This window comes from Sinohyriopsis cumingii, chromosome 4 (genome assembly GCF_028554795.1).
Source record: "Sinohyriopsis cumingii isolate HCF-2022 chromosome 4, ASM2855479v2, whole genome shotgun sequence".
Lineage (NCBI taxonomy): Eukaryota > Metazoa > Mollusca > Bivalvia > Unionida > Unionidae > Sinohyriopsis > Sinohyriopsis cumingii.
The window spans coordinates 33,332,858-33,346,269 of NC_142964.1; the positions used below are offsets into that span (position 1 = coordinate 33,332,858).

The 13,412-nt window shown below is 32.5% G+C and overlaps 1 protein-coding gene across 1 annotated transcript in view; it reads right to left on the bottom strand.

The window, feature by feature from the left end:
- The window catches only part of LOC149800906 (uncharacterized), a 76,092-nt gene that overhangs the window by 44,113 nt on the left and 18,567 nt on the right, over positions 1-13,412 (bottom strand). Inside the window, exon 5 of the mRNA XM_089956752.1 lies at positions 4,687-4,865. Within this exon, the coding sequence (XP_089812878.1) occupies positions 4,687-4,865 (179 nt within the window). The remainder of the gene's footprint in view (positions 1-4,686; positions 4,866-13,412) is intronic.

A 13,412-nucleotide genomic window follows, 5' to 3' on the forward strand; every position in this document is an offset into this window, starting at 1 on the left:
TAAACTTTGAAGGGCATCTTCAAGGTACTTTTGTCATTTATATAAAATTGAACTGGCATAGCCATTATAATCGATTGCTTTTAAGTTTCCATATCGAATTCCGCTATGTAATCTGCTTATGGTAGCCCTATCCCATAGAAACTATCCGCTATTACGCCGTACGAGATCTAAATCACCCACATACACATTTTTTATAAACAGGGTAGACTTAGGAGTCTTTACAGCAATTCTTTATATTGTTTAGTTGATCAAGGAAAAATTGCATCTGTTTATGTAAATGCATTTATAAACTGTTAGCGATTAAATTCTAGTACTTTAGAATTGTACTTTGTTATATTCAGTGTAATTATTAATCGTGGTTATTAAATCATAAGAATTGTTTTCAACATTCAATATCTAAGCTTTACTCCCTGTTGCTATTAGCAGTCATTCCTTCCTAGACTATTCGGGTACTTTTCAAGATTATAGAATCTCTTGTATATTCATATAGTCTTGGTTTTATTTTTATCGTTTATTTACTAGAATATGCTGTTCTTATAATCATTTCAAATAATGTAATAAACATCCACAAATTCTCATTAGATAATATAATGTACCATGCTTTTTCCAATTCGACACGAAGATTAGATTGTTAATTGTTCATAGACTGTCATTCCATGGTAATATAGGTGGGCTTCACCACTGGGCTGCCTTCCAAATATGACAAAATAAGAATAGGCTCGATTCAACCTACACGCAACAACTTGTCTCGAGAGGATTGGTTCTATGCAATAATCCTGAGAAATTGTACTAACACTGAGTCCTTTAGGTTTATTTGCCGCTACGTCCCTGCAAATATTCTTCGTATTTAGTAACCATATGAAATCAGTCGTGATAAATTTCATTATCGATGCTTGATTTACTTGCCATTTCATTATTATTCAATTAGAGCAGATGCTACAATATCGTCATATTTTGAAACTTGATTTTGTTCTAGCAGCAATTCTGTAAACGCCAGAGAAAAGTCTTCTGAAGTAGTAGATGAAACAACTATTCAGTTAGATAAACTTGATACGAAAACCTCAACAAGGTAAAGAAAAACAAACACTTGCTGTTTTAAACTTTTTTCTTACACCTATGTAATGTTCTATCTCTTTAAACAAGGTAATGTTTTATCTCTTTACGTAACGTATTTCTGATTTCTGTGATTTTATCCACATGAAGTTAATTCCATGGTCGTTAGGCAATTTGTCTACCATTTAAACATATTAACCTATTGCCTTTACAGTCAATAGATCTGTATAGTTAGACTATTAAATATATAGTTAATCTATGTAATTATTGTATCTGGTAGTACATATTGTATCAAGTTTCCTTTCAGACAATCGCCCTCAAAGAAACTGGAATAATCAATGCTATTTTTCTATACCATTTCAGTTAGGGAATCTATTTTAAATGAATATCCTTTTTTAAATCATTCGGTAACTTACTGTAAGAGATGAATTTAATCCTGTCTGATAATTATGATTAATTATGGGTTTCTTTTCGCTTTCCATTTATTGATTAAAGTGGTATTAGTTTTAATATTTAGCTATTTGTTTTATATTCAGTCTTCTATATGCTTGCTGTTCTACTAATTAGGTAGAAAATATATTAACTGTAAAGTTATTTTTTATAATTTCTAGAACATGGATTCACTTTATTTATACTCTGCGTGCAGACTACTATAGAGTTAGTAGGCTCTTCCGTCCTGATTATATCAGAGGTGTTTATTTGTTGTAAATATTTCGCTTTGAATAAGTAACGCCTTTCATATAGCAATAATCAGATCACTTGCCAAGCAGTACATTTTGTTCAGTTTTACTGTCTTATATGTCTTCTAACGCCAGTAATCTCTGCCAAAATATTTACTGTTTTAAACTAGTATGCATTGACTGTCCCACAAAAATATAACTGTATGCGAGTATCTTTCTTTTGCGAAGCTACTTTCTTTCGTGATGATTTAGAAACGTTCCAGAAACAAATACAAAAAGCTAAAGGTGTAAAATGCTAATATTTTTTAAAGCTATTGGTATATGAGCATACACTTTTCGTAAAGCCACATTATTTTTTTCAAAACAATTGGACGAGATATCAGCAGCAGTTTGATTACCAGGAATACTTATAGGTTCATTGATAAAATCAGAAAAATATATATGATAAAAGAACGTATGTTTTGAAAATATTGTGTGAGAGTGCAAATTAACGTTGAAGTGGGTGGTTTTTATAATGTATCACTCAAAATAGTGCTGACAAATCGATATTTAATTAACAAAGCGTGAATTATGGAAAAATATCATCCAACAAATTTGTAATTTGTTATCGACAGAAGTTTCACTGATCTTGTACTAGCTACAAATGGATAATATTCCATGCTCATAGTTTCCATATAAATGTACACAGACAAATTATGGGCTCCAGAGTCCGGTTAGGAGGTTTCTAATTACATTCTATTGTTTTGAAAATAATAATAATAATAATAATAACAATAATAATAACAATGATAAACTTAGCATGTTATTCAGTTTCTAAAGTTTGTCATTTTATTAACAGCATTTGAAGATAACTGAGAACAGCTCAGAATAATTTTGAAACTAAAAGCCCCCACACAATCGGGTCTAAAGAATCTGACATCCAAATCGATCGAACTTTCTTTGCAAGCGTTCTCTTTACAAAACGAACTATGGTATGTAATCATTCTCGACAATCGCTTGTAGCTTTGTCGTTCTACAAATACTCAGCAATTGTCATTATGCGTTGATTTAAACAGTGTTTAACAAAATGATTACTCGTTATAATCATCATGCCCTGTAACATCACTTACAAAAGTCGCTAAAGTAATTTATTTTCTTTCAAAATAAATAAATGATGTTGCCTTTGCAGCAAGTTTCCATACACATCTTGAATGTTAAGTGGTTAGAGCGTCCGCCTTTGATGCGGGAGGTCGCGAGTTCGAACCCCGGCCGAGTCATACCAAAAACTTGAGCAAAATGGTACTAACAGCTACATCGCTTAGCGCTCAGCTTTAGTGCTATGACTGGAAGGCCTGGTGTCAGGATAATCTGACTGGGTGAGATGTGATGCAGCGTGTTCTGCGGCGTGATGCCCAGTGCTAGCCATCACTATAAACTGCCATACTGCATACATCGTAGCGATATTAGTGAAAAAAAATTGTCAAAGCTTCGTTAAAAATCCAAATCACACATTGCTTTTGTAATATTAATAAATAATATAAAAAAAAATAATTTCCCTAGATATATTCAGAATATGTATATGAAATAATAGGTGTAATACTTATAGGTTACTGTATTTGCATGGGAAAATATGAACGAGTTTTTCGGATGGATATACTGCACGACCTTTGGGAATGAAGTATATCCATCCGACAAAACAGTTCATACTTTCCATACAAATATAGTAACCTTTTAATCATATGGTCATTTCTTATTCTACCTAAGGCTTAATTATATATACAAAAATACACTACAAGAAACAAAGTAACTGATTTATGCTGTATTCCAAGCTAAATACACATGGCTAGCGCAGATTCATCATTACACAACAGCAACATTACTAATGCGCATATAACTCCGCCCAGATACATTTGAACCTAGTCGCGCGCTAGATACCACTTCCGAAAGAAAATGGCGTTTTGGTCTACTTAAGATTGAACTTTAGAGTTCTATTGTGAATGACTGTACATTGCAACAACTTTTTCATTTAGTCTGGAATGAATAGATTTTGGTATTTTTGTCGATTCTACTAAATTTCGTGATAATGAGTGGATTTATCTGTGTCAATTCTACATGAAGTACATCTGATTTCAGCAGAAAGGGAGCAGCGTGTTAACGTCTGCAAGTGTTTCTGTTCTGTCATTGAATGTTTGAAAAATATGAAGTCTTTCAATTGTAAGTATCAAAAAGACGCTAGAGAACATAATGTTTGTTTCATTTTGAGTGCAGTAAGGAGGATGTAATTGCACGTGGAATGTAGTCGAAATTACATTACAATTTCGAAATATGCAATCAAGCTTTGGAACCCATGACATGGCTCATGTAATGCGGATTTGCAGAACTAAGAAATTACATTTAGAGGATATTCAGGATGTAAAACTGTAAGTATATTTTTTGCCATTCTTATTACCAGCTATAGAAGACACGTTTATGCATTGTCACTTGCGTGTTATTTGTAGGGACCCAGCAATTGTTGGACCTCCTGGTGTCTTTCGCTAGCCTAAATCCGAAACATTGTATCAAAAAAGTTAACTCGAAATATTGCAAAGCAACTGATATGTGGCAGTCCACGAAACATCTGCTTTAGTTCATTCAGAAAAAAATTCAATCAACCAAATCGTAGATGGTCTACTACATGAATGTACATGATTTGTTTACAAAGTAGTTCCTAATACACTACTGGGCACACCTGTCGTTCACGTGAATGTAATATCGTAAAATATTGCACGATTTTGACATTATATAGTTAATGGAGACAAAAATGAGCTCATAATAATTTGGTTTTCATTCTATTCATATATATATATATATATATATATATATATATATATATATATATATATATATATATATATATATATATATATATATATATATATATATATATATATATATAATGAACATGGTACACAGATGTTAGCAGAACTTCAAATACCACGTGATACTGTGGTCTCTGATTGTCATTTTCGGTACGATCGCTGAAACTTTCCTCGCTTTCTTTGCATCCATCGTCATTATCTAACTGTCCCCTCCTTGACTCAGCAGAAACTATATTCCCTTGTCTCCCTTGTCTTTCTGTTTCTGCGAATGCATTCACATTGTTTATCTGGCATCCTATGATAGAAATAATAGGCATTATGTTATATAGGTGTGTTTCACCAACACTTACATCCATTACGACTTCATATAGCTGCATCATCCCATAAGTGCGAAGCCAATGGTTTTGTGAAATTCTCCTGTGCTTCGTAGTACTGGGACAATGGAGTACAAAGATATAAACAAGCTGAATTTTGTTAGAAGCGAAATAGTGGAAAGAAGCATATATTTCAAAATATAAATAACTGCATTGCTTAATATTTCATTTAAAGCTTTCGCGCTCGGGTAGTAATTGAAATAGAAACAATGAAAACATTTATTTCTCTAAATAAATAAAAGTCACTTCACTGAGAAAACTACCAAAAATGTTTGGATTATTTAAATGATTAACATGCGAACAGATGTTTCACAAACTAGTACAAATGTTGGATATTAATCTTTTGATTCCGAAATATGGATATTATATAATTTTTGTTAGATGTTTAGAATTCTTAAGCATGCTTTCTTCCTAATATGCATTTCGAACTTTGAAAAGAACATTATGTCCATGCGCAATCTCGAAATCAAGGCAAAGCATTTGTAATCTATGATGGTGGAGTTGTTTACAAAGCCTGCCATCCGCATGCTTGGTTTGAGCTGAGTGTTGAAGTGCAGGAAGGACCGAGCGATTACATTGTTAGAACTTCTGTCCAGACAATTTATCTGAATTAGCAAGTTTGAACAGAAATGAAAGCGGTGGCTGAAGTGGTGTAGAAAATTATTCCTTCCTAATCTTGACCAAAAACATTCTGAAAAAAGGTAACCGACATCACATCAAGCGCTGCCCTTTTTATAGTAAAGTAGTTGTTATTAAAAATTAAATGATCACTGGATATGTATGGAAGTGTAAATTTTACCAAATAATTCACAAAGTAAATTGGGTCAAGGGATCTGTCTAGCTTAGAAAACCAGTGATCCCCTTAGAAGGGCTTATGTCCCACTTTCCTGTATAAAGTAATGCAAGAAAAAAAAAACAATAATGAACCATGTGAAAATTTAAAGGGCCATCAAGGAAGCTATATTGCCGAGAATCTTTAAATGTTACCTTTGAAGCAAAAGATATGGTTTTTTGGATGCCAATTAAAAATTATTTCAGTATAACTGTATATGTTGTACGTTTCTTGCAAACCGATACTGGTCCATCACTGATGCATTCAAGTCCGAAACATTGGCAAATGGAAGTAATTTAATGGTAAAAAATGTGCTGGTGAAATCGAGAAGATATGACAAATATTTTCATTGTTGGGAATCGGAGAAAAATATTTTTCAAATCTAAAGAACTCTTACTGGCATTATACTGAAGAAGATAATAACATCAGTCAATACAAGCACCAAAACGTGCACGTGAATTTCGATACGCCAAAAGAACAGGCTCAAGGTTCTACCATGAAAAATATATTCTATTTCAATTTAAAGATATAAAGCTGCAAACCACTCTAAACAAAATAAAAATAATCCTTAGAAAATAACAATGAATACTGGATACATAAAACGAAACGAATGCTACAAAAGCAATACATACTCGATTAATGGTCGCAATAGGATAAGGATAGGTTTGCAAAGGAAAAAGAAGTTTAAAGTAACTTATGTGGCATGTAATAAAATTCACAATTTGAAATTCAATGGTATTCTTCAGTTACTATGTGCATAGTTAGTGTAAATACAGCATGTTAGGTAATCTTTCTACATTGATCATTATATATTACACAGTATCTATACACTTTTTAAAGTCAGCATTGATATATTAAATGACATTTGTAATGTAATATTAGTACCTATATAAGCTATTCTTTTTCTTGTTTTATAATCAAAAAGGGATTAAATCGATTTTTGTTCTTATGGTTTCCATAAGTATTCATTATATATAGCTGTATCTTGCCTGAGACATATTCTCCAATTCATAATCGTGATTTTCACCTTTTGTCACTTATGATGCTCTATATTCAGTGTAATTATAAATCATAAGAAAAAATAAATTGATACAACGCACAATGATTTGTCAATATCGTGAGATCAGGTGACATGGTAAATATATCGTTCCTTTTACCATAGGCTGAACAGCTTCAGTACTAATGGTTTGTACTCTTGGTCCAAACAATCTCAGTTTGTCACTAATTATACCTTACTCTAGTTTACTTGTTCTCACTGGCGCTGGTTACCATAAAAGGTAATCATGAATCTCAGACCATCATGAGAGTGTTCAGCCTAAACAAAAATCGTCACAACCGTGAGAAATGCTTTGTGTATGATCAGCATTATTCTGATAGTGTCACTGATGAAAATGTTTCTATCTGTTTTACGTTTTACAGGTACAGTTAAACTAGTCATTCTATCCTAGGTTTTTCCACTTGTTTTATTCTATTTGGAGTGTGCGACATAAAGTAATATGGTTTAAAATGCCTAACACCCTGGAAAGTCTTCCCGTTTGTTCTGATTTATATATTTCCATATGTTGCCATCTTTCTATAGCTATCTACTTAGCTATATGTAGTTATACAGATGCCTATTCTTAAGAAATGTATCGCCTACATAAACCATACGGCCAATGACAACTGCAATAGTTATATATTCAACAGTTATCTGCCAACCATACGAATTGTCAAAATCATCAAGTGTAGTTTTGTCTAAAGTACGACCTGTGTGAGATTGAGTGGAAAAATATCGAGACAAAACTTCATCGAAACTATTTATGTACTGAGTAACTACACCTTGCTCTCTTAGTCTTTTGTTTAGGTAATGTAGTGACTTTGTTCTGTTTTTGTTGAACTCGTTGATTTTATTGCATTTCCTTATATTGCTATCGAGTCTGATCTTTTCTCGTTATCTCCATTTGGATGACAACCTTAAACAGTAAATTATTTTCTATCAATGATACTCCATTAGGAAGTGAAGTTGCCATTTTGATAAAGTTTATGACGTATCCCATTTTAAAATCTAACTTTATAGAATGAAGATATAATTATATTAAACTATTGGGCCTAATCTAAGTCTAATTTGTTCAATATTTTATCTTCTAAATAACTCCTTACCTTAATCGTTCATTCTGGTGACTATATTAATTGGGCTCTTTCAAATAAATTGGTTACTTCAATTCCTTAATCATATATACTACATGCAAGAGAATGCTATTAGTTACCATTAATATAACATATCTCAAATCAATTTCACTTTCAATATTTTCAATTAACTTGATAAAACTTGAATATAAGCCGATATGTTCATTTTCTTATAGCTCACTTATTCTGCAAAATGTGATGGAGGATAATCAAATCCAGATGCATTATATATTATTTGTGGTGTTGTGAAACTAGCAAATATAGTAGCACAAAAAAGAGAAACAAACAAACAACGCTAGATGTTGATATTCGCCTTCATAATCTTGTCTTCCTTAGCGAATTGAAAACTAAAATCACTTGGATATATTAAAGATATTTTCTGTGATTTATTGAGCCATAAACGGCAACTTCATTTGCCTGCGCTATTGTAAGGATATATGTAATTGACATATCATGAAAACCTATTACTTTTCCATACTCATCTTTAATGTTGATATTCAGTCTGCTTACAGTTGGTTTTTATCATTATTCATGTGGTCTATTGACAATGCACGGATTGAAATCACCAGGAGATGCATTATAACAGTTAAAGATTCAAAGAGATTTTAACGAGAGGTTGAAGACTCCGCATTTTCGTCATAGTAATTATTTGTATGTTTAGCTGATCAAGGAAAATATGTAACATTTTAGGCTTGATGAACTAACAAACTGCGAGTCGGTGAATATTTGTACAGCTCTCTGACTATTCAATCCTAATTATTTAGAGTTACACTCGGTTATATGCACTGAGTAATTATTACATGGAGTTTTTAAAACTTTTCGAGTCATGTTTCTGGCATTCAATATCAATGACTTCTTCATTTGTTATGACCACTAGTCATTATCTAAAGGACCTGCATCACGCACATTCTTTTCAGGTTGTTCGATTCAAGTTTGAAGTAACGATCTTGTCGATTTCCAAATATCTTAAAACAATGTTATATTTAATTGTAAAAATTAAAAACATCCACTCTGATCATATTATCATTTTAATTTGATTAATTTGTCTCTACATGCAGAAGCATAATACGGCAGACTGTTTGTAATTTGATAAAATTTTTTAAGTTAGTCTCATTTGAGTTTTAAAAATTAACGTTTATTTCTTTGACAGGGTGCTAGCCCTGCTAATGTTGTAGACTATATTCTGGATTTCAAAAATGAAAGTTTGTTGACTTAATTTCTTTCGCCAGCTTTTTCTAAATTAGATTCATAAGTCAGTATTTACTGCAGAGTGACTTTGATAAGAATACAATTGTGAATATAAAGACCCGTTTTTCGTGTTTCTTCCCTCCGATTATGATGGGTTACGCGCATTACCTGCGCGACGTGTGAATCCGTGTCTCTATATGCTACGTTTTGGTACATATATTTATTTTTTTTGTAGTTCCTCGGTAGTTGCCTTCTATAAACAGTTTCTAACCTCATCTGGTCTGGTTTTATTTCCCTTTATCTAGCTACTTCCATGCAAAATGTCATATACTCTCCTTGAACTTTATGATACAACTGCGTCAAACTCGGTCTAGTGGATTTCGTCTTATCGCAGTGTTGACCATCTGATATTGTTCAACATTTGATATAATTTTCGAAGGCCTTTATAAGTGGTCATTTCTTTCAAAATATTTATTTGAAAAGTTTCAAAAGTTGTTATTCTTATAGTATAGGTTGGAGAATGATGAGTGTTTATACCTGAATGCCAGATATTTGAAATTATTATGTTTTCTTTAGTGTTATATTTAGTAGTTTTATTTTAAAATCAACTTGTAACATTTGAGTTTTACCTTTAAAATGTTAAAACTAGATTCAGATTCTTAGACATCTAGATGTACAATCACAGTATAAAACGGTTCTTTTTACCGATACATGTATAGGGCAAAATGTGGAAATAATGGCTTAAAAAAGTAAAACTCTTGACCAAATCCGGAATCATTAGGTCTTTTTATTATAAAAACAATGATCAGAAAAGAAAAATATTTACCCTCTCCACGTTTTCGCTTAGAGTACATAATTACTAAATGTATTCGATCATGCTAGATAACTCGTAAAGATACATGCCATTTGACTGAAGGAAGATATCTATATACAAATTTATTGCATATTCCTTGATGACAAAAATTCAAATTTTGGGGCAGTGAAACGTTATATTCTAAATTTGGATATTCTTTAAGATTTGTAACCGAATTTGGTGACTCTTTATGGCAATTTCACGTCGTGTACCAGATATATCTTTCCAAAGAAATGTATCCGTTTAATGTGAATACAAAATGCAAGGAAGTTGTAGACCACAATGCATCGTTCGTATCATCAAACGAGCTTAAAAGCTTGCATTTTATGGAAAGGATGAAGTTCTCACTCTCATTTCCAATTTATTAAGTCTAAGAGATATTAGTAGTAAGTCTAACTTGACTCATTCACTTTAAAGACTTTGCTTAGTATAGCTGAGTGGTACTTATATTTATTACTAAGAAATCATATCAGATCCAAGGTGACACATGGAAATCGCCTCAGTGGGAATTGTGCGAGCTAATCAAGAAGTTTATATTCACTTTGAAATTTATGTTGTGTTGGAATCAACGTTGCGTTCCAAGTCGGCATTGTTCTACGACTCATCCCACCATTTATAGCTCTGTGGCATCCATCCCTCCCCCCATGAAAACACCAATACCGGCCATCCCTACTGCTCCTTGCAAAGGAGTATTAAGTTTTGTATAATGTCATAATACCCTTGCGGAGCCACATTGTTATATTGGTAAAAATAATCTGAATTGAATTCCGTTATTCAGTACTTACCTTACCTGTATGACGACACCCATTTAGTTTGACCAAAAAAAAGATATGTGTTGAACCTAACAAAAATCTTGATTCTGTGTGTTATAATTCTAAACGAGGAATCAAGGTTTGTTTGATACGCCTTAAGTGTCAAACTCAGTAAACGCCAATATAAAACTTAATTCATGTTGTAGTTGGTAAACGGGCCAAATAAATAACATAAATTTAATTTTGTATTGATTTCTTGGAGGGGTGTATTATTCATTTTTCCATAGTGCGAATACCTTTATATATCGAATTTTGCTTACCCATATTAAACAGGTGTCATAGCTCAAGTGGTTAGAGCGTTGTAATATATTATACATTGAGAGGGGGACACAGCAAGTTAGAATCGGGAAGATTGTCGAGTTTAGCCTGAATTGCATACATGAACTGAAAGTCACCATCATGAATGTGTCGATTGATTTTAATTATGTCATTTAGACACGCAAGTGTGTTTTTTGTGTGGTATCAGCACTTGAACGTAAATAGAGGATCTCAAACGTGTAACGACTTAATATTGAATTTAAGAAACGAGTTGAATAATGTCCAGCTTTTGCGAGCCAAGGCTCGCAAAAGCTGGACATTATGTAACGAGTTTCGTAAATGTAATATTAAATCATTACCCATTTGAAATTCTTTTTATCACATAGTTTAATTTCAGTAGAAATTATTTACATAGAAAGAAGAACGAATAATTTCGTTCATTCTGACAGACGCTCTATCTTTAATTTGTTGTGCGTAAAAAATAGTCACAAAGTTGAAATAGTAAAAGTATATTATACATTTTTGATAACTATAAATCAAAGAATAAGTGTCCATCCAAATAAACAGAACAATTTACAAAAGACAAAAATTTGTCAACACAAAATGCCCAATGTGCGTAATATCACATTGTTTGATACGGTGCACAGTACCGGTTTGAATAGTGACAGTGTTTACGTTGAAATTTCACATCACAACTAAACATTACATTGTTGGGATATTTTTGTGAAAAGATGATTACTGGTTACAGAAATAAACGTATTTACTGCAATATATTTGTGACCGGATATTTGCAGTATTTGAACATTAGATAGTGCAGAAGTCGTAAACAAATCTCTTTTATAGTCGGAATTTTTTGCATCACATATTTACCGCGTAAATATGCTGTGGATGGATACAGTTCTGTCAGTTCGGTAGACCGGTTTATGTTTGCATTCTTCTGTGAACAATGGTGAGTTTATTTACTTCAGTAAGTTCACATTTAATCCAAGGCTATAAATATTCCTTCATTCCATCCCCACTCCCACCCTCGTTACCATCTAATGAATACCGGCAGTTTTGCTTGTTGTTATTGTTCTTGTCTTGGGGGTTTTGTCATTTTTCATGTTATGATATTTTATACATGATATAACAAACTCCTGTGGGGGTAAATTGGCAATATTGAAACAGACGAGACCATTTTTCCCAATTTCTTTTCGCGAGTCGAATCAAAAAATGGCGGCCAAAAATGTTCATTGAAAACAAAAATTCCATAAGGCGGGGTTGAAAACGTTTTTTCACGATCGCAGCCAATCATAAAGAGAATACTGCACAATACTTTCATGGCCTTATTTCGACCAATCAGTATCACATAAAATGATGTGTTCATATGCATAATAACAAACATATGCAACTGCACACGCTGTATGCAAAGTGTACTATGTCAAACTAATATATATATATATATATATATATATATATATATATATATATATATATATATATATATATATATATATATATATATGTATATATATATATATATATATATATATATATATATATATATATATATATATATATATATATATATATATATATATATACGTAATAATAGACATGCAAATTACATGTACATGTGAACTTTTTGGTGCAAAAAATGCAAACTTATCATAGTGATTCGTTATGGTGGTGCTATTGCTGCATCTCTTGGTAAATTGTCAGGGATGCCATGGGCAAAATATCCCGGGGAAAACATCTGCCAGTATATAATTATTGCGGTCCAGGTACACTATTAGAAATCCGACTTGATCCGCAAAACTGACCACATGCTGGTGAAATTCCAGCCAATCAAACCGATCAAGTTTGATCTCATTACGATGTTTCTGAAACAAAAATGTGGATTTACTACAACGACACATCTCCAATGTAGAAATGATTCAAGACTTAAAATCGATCAAAACTGAAAGTTTTAGAGAAATCATTGCACGTTTGTTGATGATTTCGGCGATGAAAGGTAAATTGTTGGTAGGTGGTAAGATATAATAGAATCGATTAACTATAACCCAGATGGGTATTGGAAACGTGCAGCAGCGCGTAACAAATTAGCTAGTGCGGCATGGGTCGACCAGGTAGTGGCAAAGGTGGTCCCGACAGGCAATATGGAAAATGTATCTACCAGAGCCAAATTATATTCAACATGGATGATTTAATTTAAAATTTCAACGAAGTTCATCAGGCAAATGTATATTTTTTGCCGCACGACACAATAATCGTATATATACATAAAAGTATACGTTGACCGTAGTTGATGCTAAATGCAGATACAAACCATTACAACCGCGAACGACAAAAACGGTATCAGTAGTCACAGATGCATTTA